At 42.7% G+C, this 16,178-nt stretch overlaps 1 protein-coding gene across 1 annotated transcript in view; it reads right to left on the bottom strand.

Moving 5' to 3' along the window:
* Nucleotides 1-3,103: 3,103 nt before the first annotated feature.
* FSIP1 (fibrous sheath interacting protein 1) overlaps nt 3,104-16,178 on the bottom strand; it is a 184,485-nt gene continuing 171,410 nt past the window's right edge. The window contains exons 11-12 of the mRNA XM_081111991.1: nt 14,600-15,110; nt 3,104-3,517 (exon numbers count right to left, since the gene is read on the bottom strand). Coding sequence (XP_080968117.1) covers nt 3,471-3,517; nt 14,600-15,110 — 558 coding nt within the window. The 3' untranslated portion in view covers nt 3,104-3,470. The remainder of the gene's footprint in view (nt 3,518-14,599; nt 15,111-16,178) is intronic.

Genomic DNA, 16,178 nt, shown 5'->3' with positions numbered 1-16,178 from the left:
TTGCTATTATTGAGGCAAGACTCTGGTGGTTACTAAACATTCTTTGCTCCTGCGCGCCACGGTCCCACCCAATGCTCACACCTGCTGCCAGCGCCGGTCCCACTCGCACCTGCTGCTGGCACCAGAGCTGCCACTTGCATCTGCTGCCAGCGCCTGGCACCGGCCTTGATCGCTTGGTGCCGTCAGCAGGTGTGAGTGGCAGCTTCCAGCCCTGATCACCCCTCAGGGCTTCTCCATCTCCCTCTGCTCCTGAGGGGTGATCAGGGCCGGCAGCCACCTCTTGCACCCACTGCTGGCGATGGCCCCGCTCACACTTGCTGCTGGCACCAGAGACACCACCCGCAGACACTGCCAGCATTGGCCCCACTCGCACCGCTGCCAGCACCAGAGCCACCGCTTGCACTCACTGCTGGTGCCTGGCACCGGCCCCAATCACCCCTGAGGGCAATCGGGGCAGCAGCAGCTGCTCACACCTGCTGATGGCACCAGCCCCACTCGCACCTGCTGCTGGCACCAACCGCAATTGCTCTGCACCCTTAGCGGGTGCGAGCGGGGCTGGCATCATCAGTGCATGGGAGCAGGGCTGCTGGCAGGCAGGGGACCAGGGCTGTGGCAGGAGGGGCCGGGCAGGGGCGTGGAGTATGAGCAGAGATCTGCCCCTGTGCCCACCACAGCCTCATGGCCCAGAGTTCCTTTCAAGGTGCACAAATTCGTGCACTGGGCCCCTAGTCCTATCTAATAAAAGAAAAACATGGTAATTGGCGTACAACCGCTAACCTTCCCATTGGCTAATCAGGGCGATATGCAAATTAACTGCCAGCCAAGATGGCGGCCAGCAGCCAGGAAGCTTGAAACTAACATGAGGCTTGCTTGCTTCAGTGACGGAGGACTCCAACATTCCCCGCCTGCCGCTGCAGGCCTCTGAGCTGCAACTCTAAGCAACTATGTAACAAATATAGAAGCTAAACAAAACCCCAGAAATGTGCTTTAGTCCACTGGGCTTCAGCCAGCAGGATCGCAACATTGTAAGCAAAGGCCAGAAACCTACTTTCAGCAGCAGAGGCCTAAGAGCTGGAGCCAAGCCTCAAAGCTAAAGCTGGCCGAGAATTAAAAAAAAGAAAAAGAAAAAAGGAGCAGTTGGGAGCTTCAGTCACCCCCCAGCCTGGAAATAGCCCTCAGCCCCTCACCCAGACTGGCCAGGCACCCCAGTGGGGACCCCCACCCTGATCCAGGACACCCTTCAGGGCAAACCAGCCAGCCCCACCCATGCACTAGGCCTCTATCCTATATAGTAAAAGGGTAATATGCCTCCCAGCACCGGGATCAGCAGAGCCGCGAGGCCTCCTGGCACTGGGATCAGCATGACAGGGGGCAGCGCCCAAACCCCCTGATTGCCCTGCGGCTCTGTGTGTGACAGGGGGCAGGGCCACAACCTCCCTATCCAACCTGCTCTGTTCGTGATAGGGGAAGGCGCCCCAACCCCCTGATCAGCCCTGCTCTGTGCCTGATAGGGGGGAGCTCCCCAACCCCCTGATCTCCCTGTGGCTCTGTGTGTGACAGGGTGCGGGGCCCCAACCGCACCTCCCCCCCCCACCACGGGCCCTGCTCTGTGTGTGACGGGGTAGAGCCATAACTTCCCGATCGGCCCTACCCTGAGTGTGATAGTGGCGGCGCCCCAACCCCCTGATCAGCCTGTTCTGTGGGTGATAGAGGGCAGCGCCCCAACCCCCTGATGGGCCCTGCTCTGTGCATGACAGGGGGCAGCGCCCCAACCCCCTGATCAGCCTGTTCTGTGGGTGATAGAGGGCAGCGCCCCAACCCCCTGATTGGCCCTGCTCTGTGCATGATAGGGGGTGGCGCCACAACCTCCCCATCGACCCTGCCTTGAGTGTGACAGGGGACGGTGCCCCAACCCCCCAATCGGCCCTACCCTGAGCGTGACTGAGGGTGGCATCACAACCTCCCGATCGCCCTGCTCTGTGCATGACAGGGGCGGCGCCCCAACTCCCCAGTCGGCCCTGCTCTGAGCCCAACCAGGGGCTGCACCTAGGGATTGGGTCTGCCCTCTGCCACCCGGGAGCAGGCCTAAGCCAGCAGGTCGTTATCTCCCGAGGGGTCCCAGACTGCGAGAGGGCACAGGCCGGGCTGAGGGACCCCCCTCCCCACCCCGAGTGCACAAATTTTTGTGCACCGGGCCTCTAGTATTCTATAAAAGACATAGCAATGTTTGTGAAATTTGGATTCCAGCATTGAACAAGTTTGAAATCATGGACAATGTAATAACTGAATTTATTAAATGTATGCCATATGCCAAGAATTATACTAAGAGCTTTATACGCATTATTTTATTTAACCATTTTGTACCTCAGGAGAAGACTAAGACTCAGAGATATTAAGAAACCACCACCAAGGGTACATACCAACTAAATGCAATCTTGAGGTCTGAATACAGATCTCTCTGACTCCAGAACCAATGCTCTCTACCAATATCCTTACATGGCCTCCCTTGAAGCAAATTTGTGTCTATTACATGAGGCTAAATGCTTTAAAACTCACATTGTCATTTTACTAACCTTCATAATTCCTCTACTCACTGGAGTTCTGGAAAGATATTGAATAAATATCTGTTTTCCAGTTAAGAGAAGAAAATGTGCAAGCAAAAAATAATAATGCTGTATAGTCAGTACTCAAATTTCATTAAAAGCAGCACAATAGCCAGCTTACTTTTTTAAATAAAAAATAAATTGGACTTTTAGTTCTAATGCAAATTCATCATATAGAGTGTTGGTATAAAATGTTCTCATAAATCTAGGTTACTGACTTGTAACTAGACAAACCCTCACTCTTAAAAATAGTACTACAGACCATTTTAAGTCGCTGATCTTTATTTGCTGCATTCTAAAAGGTAAACTCTAAACGATAACAAACTTAAAGTTATTTATCAAATAATTCAAACACCTGCTTAAGAAAAGTATCACTGCTAATAATAATAGGAAAGCCTACCTTAACATTGCTTTGTTGAGAATATTCCTTTATTTCTATGGCAAGTTGTACTTAACAGGCATTAGACTGGAGGAAAGAAGGAACGTCAGGGCCAAAAACAAAAATTCATAGTGATTTAATCTGTCTGAATCACGAGAAGGTTGTAATATAGAAAATCAAATACAGAACAATCAACACATCAACTTGTTTTAAAACAGTATGTACACAAAAAATATTGGTTTCTATAATATATCCCTGATGTTGCAAGATTAGCAATAAAAAACGATTTTCCCAGGAATTTCAATAAAGAAAAAGCACTGAACAAAAATACCACAAGTCTCAAAAATGTCAAGGAAATGCAATCCAGAAAGAGAGTCCAAATATTAAACTCATTATTTCAGGAATGCCTGTTGAATTCAAAGATTCAGAAAAGGAATAATTTCACTTCATTTACCAACTTTCTTACAGCACATCCCAGCAAGTCTTTCTTAAGATTCTTTACATTCTTCTGTTGCATCTTCAGTATCCTGTTCATCTGCACATTAAAAACAATAACCGAAGTTGTTAGGCCATCAGACATGTGTACATAATTAAGAAAAATCATTATCCCAAACCCTGACATCCTAATCACATACACCTTTGCTCAAATTTGTTTTCCCTTACTCACATTTCATTCAGCCTATACAACAGTAAGCCCTTTTACACATGAGACAATAATCACAAACTCATTTAATACTTACTGGACAATCACCACAAGCTGCATACAAAGTTTACAAGAAAAAGTGAAAGGTAAGGTGCCTGCCTTCACTGAGATTACAGCTGACAGGGAATTTTCTGGGTTTCAAGAATTAAAATGTTTATGGAGGCCCCAGCCAGTGGTTAGAGCAGTGGTTAGAGCAGCCGTGGGCAAACTACGGCCCGTTTGAAATGAATAAAACTAAAAAAAAAAAAAAAAGACCGTCCCTTTTATGTAATGATGTTTACTTTGAATTTATATTAGTTCACACAAACACTCCATCCATGCTTTTGTTCCGGCCCTCCGGTCCAGTTTAAGAACCCATTGTGGCCCTCGAGTCAAAAAGTTTGCCCACCCCTGGGGTAGAGCATCAACCTGCAGACTCAAGGGTCTCGGGTTTGATTCCGACACATACCTCAGCTACAGGCTCAATTCCCATCCTGGCGGGGGCTGGTTGGGCCACCTGTGGGAGGCAACCAATCAACGTGTCTCTCTTACATCGATGTTTCTCTCTCTGTGTCTCTCCCTTTCCCTTCCACTCTCTTTAAAAATCAATGGAAAAAATATCCTTGGTTGAGGATTAACAAAACATATGCATTTGGAGACAGGCATAAAAAAAAAATTCTTTTGGCTTTAAACTAAGAGCTTTTGGGAAGTAGGACAAAACTAAACGTAAATACATTTAGAGTAGACAAGAACTTATCACCTTAAATGTCTTTAAAATTATGACATTAACAGGAGTGGAATGGAAATAATCTTCTCCCAACCTTGGTGAGGTTATGAGAAAAGGCAGAATTGACCACAGAACCAAAGAAAAGGAGACAATAAAAAAGAATCAGGAGAAACTGGAACCCTCATACGCTGCTGGTGAGAATCCAATGGTGCCGCTGCCTTGGAAACCAGCCTGGCAGTTCCCGGAAAGGTTCACGTAAACCCAGCAATTCTATTCCTAGGTATATGCCCCAGCGAGAAAACATACATCACCCCAAAACCTGTACTCCAATATTCACAGCAGCATTGCATATACCAGCCAAAAAGCAGAAACAACCCAAATGTCCATCAACTAATGCAGTGATGGCGAACCTATGACACGCGTGTCACAGGTGACATGCGAACTCATTTTTTTTGGTTGATTTTTCTTTGTTAAATGGCATTTAAATATATAAAATAAATATCAAAAATATAAACCTTTGTTTTACTATGGTTGCAAATATTGAAAAATTTCTATATGTGACATGGCACCAGAGTTAAGTTAGAGTTTTTCAAAATGCTGACACCCCAAGCTCAAAAGGTTAGCCATCACTGGACTAATGAATGGATAAGTAAAATGTGGCCTATCCATACAACAGAATGTTATTCAACAATAAAAATAATGGAGTACTGATACATGTGCAGTGTGGCTGGAACTTGAAAGCATGTGTTAAATGTCACCAGCCAGACACAAAGGCCACATATTCTATGACTCTACTTATGAGAAATGTCCAGCCTCAGCAAATTCATAGAGAGAGGCAGTAGGTTAGTGATTGCTCAGGACTTGGGGGGCCGGGGAAAAGGGGGAGTGATTGCTAATGGGTGCAGTGTTTGTTTTGGGGGTGAAGTGTTGTAAAATTGATTGTGGAAAAAAAAAAAAGCCCAATTCTGTGAATATATTAAAAACCATTAAATTGTATAGTATTGTTGAACAGTGGCCAAAAAAATCATTACATCCATATCCTTCTGCCTGGAACCTGTGAAAGTTACCTTACTGGGGAGAAGGGTCTTTGTGGATGTAACTAAGCTGAGGATCTTGAGATGAGACTTACTGATCACCCTGGAATACTCAGGTGGGCCCCACATGCAACAACAAATACCCTTATAAGAGAAGGGCGTTTCTCACACACACGCACATGCACACACATGTACACACACGCATGCACGCGCACACACGCACGTGCACACAGACACACGCACACGCACGCATGCACATACACAGGCAATGTGAAGACATGTGGAATGATGTGACCTATATAGCAAGGAGGCCAAAGAATGTCAACAGCCTGAGAAACCGGAAGAAGGAGACATTTTCCTCTGGAGCCCCAGGCAGAGTGTGGCCTTGCTGACACCCTGAGTTCAGACTGCAGGCCTCCAGCACTATGTCTGTTGTAACTTATTATGGCAACCATAGGACTCTAACACAGGTTTATGAAATATATGACAACAATGCTGTTATTTTAAAAAAATCAATCTAATAATTAAGGGACATGATTTGTAGTTACGGAAAGTAAAGTGAAAAATGTAGTAATGTTGTCAACCCATGGAGAAGAAATATTAAACAGGATATAGAGGAAGTGGGGTAGATAAGAAGCGGACCTCAGTATCCCACACCTACCATGAGGACTGATAAGACCATACACGACCCCATGCCTTCATAGGGCTATTCCTCTTATCTGGAGTGTTCTCCTTTTTGCCCACCCAGTAAATGACCACTCATCCTTGGAGGCTCAACTCAAATGCCACCTGCCCACATCCACAGTGTTTGTCATCCCTCTGGAGTGCTGCCATGTACTTTGTCCCGATTACACTTATTACACTTGTCCCACCCTGCTATGATTATGTCCCACCCTGCTGTGATTATCGGCTTACGTGCCTGTCTTCTTCAATAGACTATAAAATAATTCAGGGTAATGATTGTGCCCTACTCACCTGATACCCTGGAACAGTGGTTCTCAACCTTGGCTGCACGTTAGAATCACCTGGGAATCTTTTTAAAATCCTGATTTCTGGGTCTCATCCTACCGAGAAATTCTGTTTCTTTGTTATGTGGTGGGGCCACAACATTAGTAAGCAAGAAACAGAATTTCCGGAGGATGGGGCCCAGAAATCAGGATTTTAAAAAGATTCCCAGGTGATTCTAATATGCAGCCAAGGTTGAGAACCACTGCCCTAGAACAATGTCCTCAATAACAGATACGATGGAGCCTGGAGCAGTGGTGTTAAAGCATGGCTGCACAACAGAATCACCCAGACCCCATATCCCCAGAAGTTGTCTTAAAATATGCTGATGCCCCCTAACCAGTGTGGCTCAGTGGATAGAGCATTGGCCTGGGCACCAAAGGGTGAGTCTCAAGGGCATGTATCACTCAAGGGCATGTACCTGGATTGCTGGTTCAAAACCCTGGCCCTGGTTGGGGCATGTCTCTCTCACATTGATGTTTTTCTCTCCCTCCCTTCCTTCCACACTCTCTCTCAAAACCAATGGAAAAAATATCCTTGAATGAGGATTAACAACAACAACAAAAAAATACTGATGCCCACATCCAACCCTTAGAAATTTATTTAATTCATCTGGGACAGAACCAAAGCATTAATGTTCTAAATATCACCAGGTGATTCCACCAGAGTAAAAAACACCGTCTAAGGCAGTGGTTCTCAACCTTCCTAATGCCGTGACCCTTTAATACAGTTCCTCATGTTGTGGTGACCCCCAACCATAAAATTATTTTCGTTGCTACTTCCTAACTGTAATTTTGCTACTGTTATGAATCATAATGTAAATATCTGATATGCAGGATGTATTTTCATTGTTGCAAATTGAACATAATTAAAGCAGTGATTAATCACAAAACAATATTAATTACATATGTGTTTTCCGATGGTCGTAGGCGACCCCTGTGAAAAGGTCGTTCGACCCCCAAAGGGGTCACAATCCACAGGTTGAGAACCACTAGTCTAAGGGATGGACTCAGAATAGCTTAAATGCCAGACAGATCAGAGACAGATACCAAATAGAAAGATCTAAATATCAAAAGTATACAAAGCATAGATGACTCCATACTCACTATATATGTTTCCAAATAAAATATTAACCATGAAAGAGTGAAGAATTCAAGCTACAGCCTGCTTGCTCAGTGGCTACGGGGAAGGTTAACCAAGGAAGGACAATAGGGTTGGTGGGAGAGATAAGAAGGCAATCTGGAACAGGTAGTATCTTCATCAAAATGAAATTTAAGAAGAAAAGCAGAATTGAGCAGATGGGGGGAAAGATACCTTCAGACACTGTTTTCATTGCCATCATATACACTAGTATTTTTTTTACAATCCTAAAGTAGACTGGCCAGCAAACTATGCAGTCCAGAGCTGCTCTCAAATCATCCGCTGGGGTCATCTTGCTATTGGGTACAGCCTGTACAACAGTAAACCCTTTGCAGACTCTGGTACGGTAGATGTGGGTCAGGCCTGATTCGGCATTTCTAACAAGATCCCAGGTAATAACAATACTGCTGGTCCATAGGTCTCGTCTACAGTCATGGACTTTAGCAGCTTTTCCTTTTACCCAATCTGATCAAAGCAATGGAATCAGGAGTTCCCAATAACTGATAAAGTGATCAGTACTACAGTTAAATATTCAAACTCTCCAATTTGCCATTGTTCACTTCCTACTACTCACAAAATGATAGAGAAATTGGTATTTTATAAATAGGTAGAGGAAATAAGTGGCAAATATTTACATGTAAAGTCTATATCAAGAACTGGATTAAAGAAATTAATTAAGAATAACTTGGAAAGATACATTCATCAGATATAAACTTACTATATACCAAAATTTTGTATCAAAAGGAATTATCACTGAAATTTCCTAGTATGGCAGCTCTGATAATTTGAGCAAATAAACTTTGGATGAGGGCTTTGATTAATCGCTAAGAGCATCTGAAAAGCAATTTAACAAATAATATCTAGGAGGCCTGAAGGCACACACTGTGTGAGAGTAACAGCACTCCATCAAAGCAAGGACTTAAGTTTTTCCTAAGAGCAAGCCAAAATATTTTTAAAGGGAAAAAGTCAGCTAATAGTGTTACTGTTTTTAGAATATCACTGCTCCACTGCAAATCGGTAAGACAATATTAAAACAAAGAAAACTTTCTCAATACAACCTACTTTCTTTGAAACTATTCAGGCAGTGTGAGCATTAACATAGACTAACACACGTTCCCTTCAAACCCTGCAACATTCTTCCCAAAAGTCAATCTACATGTAATCAGACTTCATCAAACAAGTAACACTCAAATAGACCTTTTGATGGGCAGAATTTCAACATGAAGAAAAGTCAGATTGTATAGTTGCCATTTGGGGTAGAACTTATTCTATCTGAGGACCACAGAAGGATAGCAATAAATTTTCTTACTTCTAAACTGAAACCCATATTTCTCAAGTATGTGCAGCAAAACCTTGTGGCTTACATGACTTTGACAGGCTGAACACTCTATACCCGTGGTTGGCAAACTGTGGCTCGCGAGCCACATGCGGCTCTTTGGCCCCTTGAGTGTGGCTCTTCCACAAAATACCACGTGCAGGCGCACGTACAGTGCGATTGAAACTTCGTGGCCCATGCGCAGAAGTCTGTTTTCAGCCTGGGCGAGTCTATTTTGAAGAAGTACTGTTGATATTTGGCTCTGTTGACTAATGAGTTTGCCGACCACTGCCAAGGACTCTAATTTCAGGAAGTCTGGCTAGGGTCTTGGACATAGGTATGAAACAAGCCAAAGACTCTCCAGCAATCCCGATGCTCATCCTGATTAGGAATACCAGTATGTCTGTGGTTTGTAACAGTGCTTCTCAAACTGCCCTATAAGTGTCACCCGGGGAACATATTAAAATGCCAACTCTGACTCAGTAGGTTAGGGGTGGGGCCTAATCAGCCCCCTGTGTTCAGCCCACACTCTAAGCAGCAAAATAATGGAAATCACAGGGTTGCAAACGGCAAAGAACATGAAGTAGAGAGAACCCGATGCGGGCCCTGTCTTCTAAGGGAACATCTGCTGCTCAGCTTCCTCACCAGGGGAAGGACCTGCTGATTCGTCAGAAAGGTCAGAAATCCCGGCTTTTATGGGAAATCCCCTAATTAAATGTTAAAAACCATGTAAGTCAACCAAGTCCAGTCACTGACCTAATTAATCATTCATGTGGATTTTCTCATTTGATCCTTATTACATCCTTATAGGGTAAATATTAAAGCCACCTTATCTTATAGATAAGGAAATGAAGGTGCAGAGGAGAGGGAGAACGAGATTACGTAACTTGCCTAAGATCACCTGCCTCTAGCAGAGCAAGGATTCAAACCCAGGTGTGCCTCACGCAGATCCCACGCTCTTAACCACCAGGCGAGAACTTGCTGGTGGATGGGGAAGCCAGGCGCCCCTCTGCTCCCCTAGGCTCTAGCCTGGACTCTGTTAGCTCTGTCCTTTGGATAATTAATTTGCTCTATGGTTTTGGGTTCTTAGTTTCAATTTTGAGCAACCAACCATCCCAGTTTGTCAGGGACTAAGGGTTTTCTGGGACGAGGAACATTCAGTAGTAAAACCTGGACACTCCAAAGCAAACCTGTGGTCACCCTAGTTTTCATTTAGGGGTGTTATTTTTCGAACAACCTTATCTGACTCATTTTTGCATTTGCTATAGAAATTGCTAAGACCACTATTCACTAAAGGGTCCATGGGAAGTTCCATTGTTTTCCTTGAAGAATTAGTGTAGTTCGGCCCCCTTCTTTACTATGGACCTGACTCTGGGTCCCTCTTTGCTCTTTTCTATTTTTATGTGTCATTCATATTTTCCTCTTTATTATATAAATTTCTGTTGATAACTAGTTCAAATGGTGAGTGGCAAGAAGAGAATACTGTGCAAGCATAGATACTTTTTTTGTTATCTAAAAAGCAATTCAGCATAAGTTTATTTGATTAAATAATAGAATAACTACAGGCTTGAAGCATTTTCTTTCTGAAGTGCCAGTGTACTCAGTGGTGTCTCCAAGGCTAATACCAAGGAACACTTATTCCCCACTCTTCTCACTCTTCCATGTGGAGGAGCATCTGGCCTCACTCCGCCTCCTCCACTCCCCTAGGGAAGAGGAGCCAGGTATCTGATTGGTGAATTTGGAGGAAGAAATGGCATGCTCAGTTTAGCCCAGTGGTTCTCAACCTTCTGGTCCTTTAAATACAGTTCCTCATGTTGTGACCCAACCATAAAATTATTTTCGTTGCTACTTCATAACTGTAATGTTGCTACTGTTATGAATCGTAATGTAAATATCTGATATGCAGGATGGTCTTAGGCGACCCCTGTGAAAGGGTCGTTCAACCACCAAAGGGGTCGCGACCCACAGGTTGAGAACCGCTGGTTAGCACCTTCCTCCAAGGAAATCAGCACCTGGCCCCAGAGGTGCTTCTGTGCCTCTCCATACTCCTGGTTCCAAAGGTGAGGCTTGTGATTTTCACCTCTGCCACTGACTGGGTGTGAAAGTTTGTTTGGGAAGGCGGAACATTAGGAAGACTGTTTGTCCCCTTACATTTCACCATCAATAAAGATGACCTCCTTGATCTCCATTCATTGGAACCCATCTATTATCTCTCAGATCTGGATGGAGAAGGAAAGATGCCATTGATGGATCCTCTAGAACCCCGCCAGTGAGTGAGTACAACACTAAATTACTGGACCTCATAAAATTCAAACAAAAGTAGTTACCACTAAGTTTAAAGCATAAACATGAAAAATTATGTGTTTCACATTGGAAACTTAATATAGCTGTGAAGCAAATCCTTATTTTTCAATGCCACAACTTAAATTAGTCTTTAATGCCATTATATAAATTACAATTTAGCATTTTAGAATAGACTTGCTTAGCAAGTTATTTTAATCATTGTAAATGCTGAGGTTAGTAAAATAAAATAAAAACTCCAACTTCAGATATGCTAACATATTCCTTAAAGTTTATTGTGTAATAAACAGAAAACAAAATACGGTTCACATATTCACATCTACGCCATCTTAATCCTCCATCCGCACAAGGGTTATTATAATCCAGTAGGATTATCTGCTGCCATCGGAGGCATGTTCTGTGGAGTTAGAGCTAAGCTACCTTTCCATTAAGTCACTTTAACATCTACTTCATTCCATGTTCTACTGAGAACATCAGTGTGACTCACGTGCACATGGAAGTAAAGTCATATCTTAGCAAAGCATGGTTCTAACCCTTCTTTCCTCCCGTCCTCCACCTCCACAAACACACTGATCCCATGGGACTGAGACCCCACATACAACAAATCATCGCATCCAATTTAGTAAGTATGATTGGAGCAAACAAAGAGGAGATGCAGGTACTTTCTCTCTAATAAAAACCCTTTGTTTCAAAAGAAAGAAAATACACTGCAATTTCAGAGCAGAACAAAAAATTTTCCTATTTTGTTCTTTCATTTATTTGTTATGTGAAGATCTTGGTGGGAGAAGACAGACCACACACACCCATCTCACTGAAATCCATGTTGTCAGTAAATTGCAAAGCTGGATAAAAACTTAGAGCTTGTGAAATTTCATTAAAAAAATACAAAAGTTCCAAATCTGAACACAGAATGTGAACCCTACAAAAATCTTTAGTGATACCTAGGGAGGTAGGTATTGGGAGATATGCAGGAGCAGAACAATAATATTTGAAGGTTGCAAGTGGGAAACAATGGAGAGGAGGAATAAATGTGAACCATATTTTCAGTATATCATTCTAAACATGGATAATTTAAATTATTTCATTTATTTAACAGGCATTAAGTTTAGGGCAGCACTTTGGGCACTGTTACAGAAGGTGTAACAATGAATCAGAAGGTAGAACCTCTGCCCTCAAAGAAGGTAAACAATTTTAAGGAAGAGGCCTGTGCATGCATAACAAGGTGAAGACAGTATGTGTAAAATGGCCTGATGCTCTGGGACATTCAGAGGAAAAATAAAATATTTAAAAAGGGGGACCAGGAAGGTTACACTCAGAGTGGATGGGGTTGGAATTCAGTTATCATTGAAGAGGTCAGTGCCTGAACATTTATGAGAAGAAAAGGGTCTGGCAACAGCAGAGGCACGGGAAAGCACAGAAAACCCTGAGACCAGATCAGCTATAACCTGAATAACATTCAGGGGACTAGTCAGAAATTGATTAGGAAGAGAACTTCATGTCAGATTGTGGAGGCCTTGAACAGTGGGGGAAAGAATTCAGATTCCGTGCAGCAGGCAGTGGAGAGCCATGGAAGCTCTTTGAGCTGGGAGGTGTGGTTGTCAAAGCTGTACTTGGGGGAATTCGTGTAGTGGTGGTGGACAATGGCCAGAGGAGGGGAGAGACCAGAGGCAGGGAGGGTTCTCATATTGGTCCAGTGAGGTAGCAGGAAGACTAAGGAAGAGGTAGGTATTGGAGATATGCAGGAGTAGAAAAATAATATTTGAAGGTTGCAAGTGGGAAGCAAGGGAGAGGAAAGATAATGACTCTGACTTTTGAGCCTGGGTGATGGAGGAAACAAAGGTCAAGAGGAAAATCTGAGCTGAGAGAGAAAGACGAGGAAATCAGTTCGGGGCCATATCCAGATGAAGTCTAGCAGGGAGGTAGAATACAGGACAGAGGAATTCGTTCCGAATTAATAGATGATAGGTTTAATAAGTAATAGATAGATTTAGATGTAACAGACAATATATTTTAGAGTGATCTACATTAGAGGAAAAGTTGAAGCTATTTAGATAGATTCACCAAATACAACAGAGAATATGTTAGACTTCTACCATAGATAAATAATTCAATATTTGTTTATGTCAAAAAACCGCCCGTAGTATCTGTATCCTGTATCACTGTACCACTGTGAGATGCACCATTGGATCAAGACAAAATACCTGAGAGCATACAAGTAGCTGGAATGGGAGTCGGCCTACAGAGACTAATAAAACCACAATAATATATGGCACTTTACAAATTCATTCCTTGGAACAAATTTTCATCACTGAAGCCTGCAAATTGAAATTCAAAGCAAATCTATTCAAATCCCTTATACCAAATTAAATCAATTTCTCTTTTCCATTGAAATCAACATTGTTTTCTCAATAACCATCAAGAATATTAACTTAAGTGTCCATTGGTAATTAGATAAAAATGATGTACAGTGGGGCCTTGACTTACGAGTGTCCCGACTAACGAGTTTTTCGAGATACGAGCTGTCTCTCGGCTGATTTTTTGCTTTGAGTTGCGAGCTAAAATTCGGGTTACGAGCCAGCTTCAGATACCCCACTGCTAGTTGGCGCAGCAAACGTCACAGTGAACGCCACAACATCAGCCCAGCATCACGTGTCTCACTCGTTCACTTTTTGATTTGACATACGAGTAATGTGAGTTACGAGCTCCATCACGGAACGAATTAAACTCGTAAGTCAAGGCCCCACTGTATATTGTTACACATATATACAATGGAATGCTACTCAGCCATTAAAAGGTAACAGGAAAAAAAAAAGATAACAGAATCTTGCCATTTGCGACAACACTGATGGATGTACCTTGAGGCCATTATGCTAAGTGAAATAAGTCAGATGGAGAAAGACAAATACCATATGATTCCACTCATATGTGGAATCTAAAAAAACAAACAAGGGAACAGATAAAACAAAACAAAAAAACAAAAAGCCTCATAGGTACAGAGAACAGATAGGTGATTAGCAAAGGGGAAAGAAGTTCAGGTATGTGAAGTGAGTGAAGAGGGTCAGTTATGTGGTGAAGGATGGTAACTAGATTTTTGGTGGTGATCACTTTGTAGCATATACAAATACTGAATTAAAATATTATGTACCTGAAATTTATATAACATTATAAACCAGTAAAAGAACGTATATTTTTTAAAAAGAACATGTATGAATTACCATTAAGAACAATGTATTTCATAAGAGTACTAACCACAATCTTGATCTCCTATGAACACTGATAAATGTTATGTTTGTATGCTCTTAATTGACACCACCTATGACTCACAAACATACCTCCATACCTTACTTTACGTTAACTTACAATACCCGTATATTGAGCTACTCAGTAAGAATTATTCACCATCCAAGCCTTACCTGTTTGTGGTTTCTCTGAAGGTCTGGGTTTCAGATGTTGGACTTCGGAGAAAAGGCTCACATCGATGCCATATAGTGGATCATCCAAAAAAGAAGGCCTTCTCAGTCTTCCAATGCCAAGAGTCTTCGACATAAAATAATCCTCTGTGTCACGAATAACCTTGTCCCGGGAAAACTGGAGGCATTTCATGTTTTCAGCTTCAATGACAAGAGCCTGTGACACGTGATGCCCAGTCAGGGCTTTGCTGAGATAGTAGCCTATGGATGTGTCACATTCTGCATTCTCGGGCTCATCTGCATCTCCCACCTCGGTGCTTCTGACCCTTGTTTCTGACTCAGTTAGTAACTCAGAGAGGACAGATCTGGAAAGCTGGGGGGACTCAGGTGTTATATCCTCAATGTCTTCCTTTTCTCTTTCTGAAGAAAGTCCAGTCATGGATTTTTGTTTGAATGTGCATTCATCCAGAAGACGCCTTAACTGTTCCTCAGAGAGAAGTGATGCTGAATCTAACTGATGAAACAAGCCAAAAGTTTTCATAGTCAACTGAGTAAACATTTATTTCTGGTGAGCTTCCAATAATACAATACAAATCCAAGTGCCCTGAAACCCCTTACACAAAACACTCAAATAGCAAAATCATTCATTATAAGGTATCCAAAATTGCAGGAGAAATGTACAGCATCCCTAGAAAATAAGATTAGAATCAATCACATACTAAAATACAGGGAAAAGTCCCACAGCACTGATGGAAATTAATTATTTCACCAAATAAACCAGTAACACTGGACACATATCAGTAACTTGAGCTGAAATGGAGTTATTAGAAAGCACCTTCAATTTTATAAATCTTGGAACATCAAGCAGGGAAATGAGCAACCACCTCTTTGATAAAGAGCCAGGAATCCTGCCATAATCTCCAGTAGTTGTTTCTCTGCCCCCTCCCCACCCCTGCTCTTCAGTGGGAACCCTATCACCACCCAATTCCTTAACTGGAAAAAAATCTCGGGCAAACAGGGCAGATTACATCCGCCCCTGGGGATTCACCACTCCTATGTCTGTCCACAACTCTCAGCAGATAATACCACTGAAGACAGAAAAGGAAGGGTGAAGGGGTGGTGCATCCTGAGATGTATAGTTGTGTCAAAGCTGCAGGTCTAGGCAGAGGTCAGGGGCATTCCAATAGCAGTGCATTCTGGGAGAAGGATATGATCAAACACATTTAATTTCTGCTTGTGAGGTTATAGGGCTGGGTGTTTCAACCAACATCTTAAGAATTTAAAAACATTTTTTCTTCCAGAGATATTCTCAGGAAATAAAATATCAAATAAAAGTGTAGGGCAATGTTCTACAAGGATTCAACTAAACAGCATGCCACTTGAATTACAACAATCTCAAAAAGAACGGGATTAAAATATATTGAATCACACTGGAAAAAAAATCCTCTAAAAAATCAGCACCATCTTTGATTTTTTTAAATATGTCTTTATTGATTTTATAGAGAGAGGAAAGAAGAAGGATAGAGAGATAGAAACATCAATAGGCTGCTTCCTGTACACTCCAACTGGGGACTGAGCCTGC

This window comes from Myotis nattereri, assembly GCF_964212035.1.
Source record: "Myotis nattereri genome assembly, chromosome: 1".
NCBI lineage: Eukaryota > Metazoa > Chordata > Mammalia > Chiroptera > Vespertilionidae > Myotis > Myotis nattereri.
Note: the sequence above shows the minus strand (reverse complement) of the source record. Positions and strands in the feature narration are given on the sequence as shown.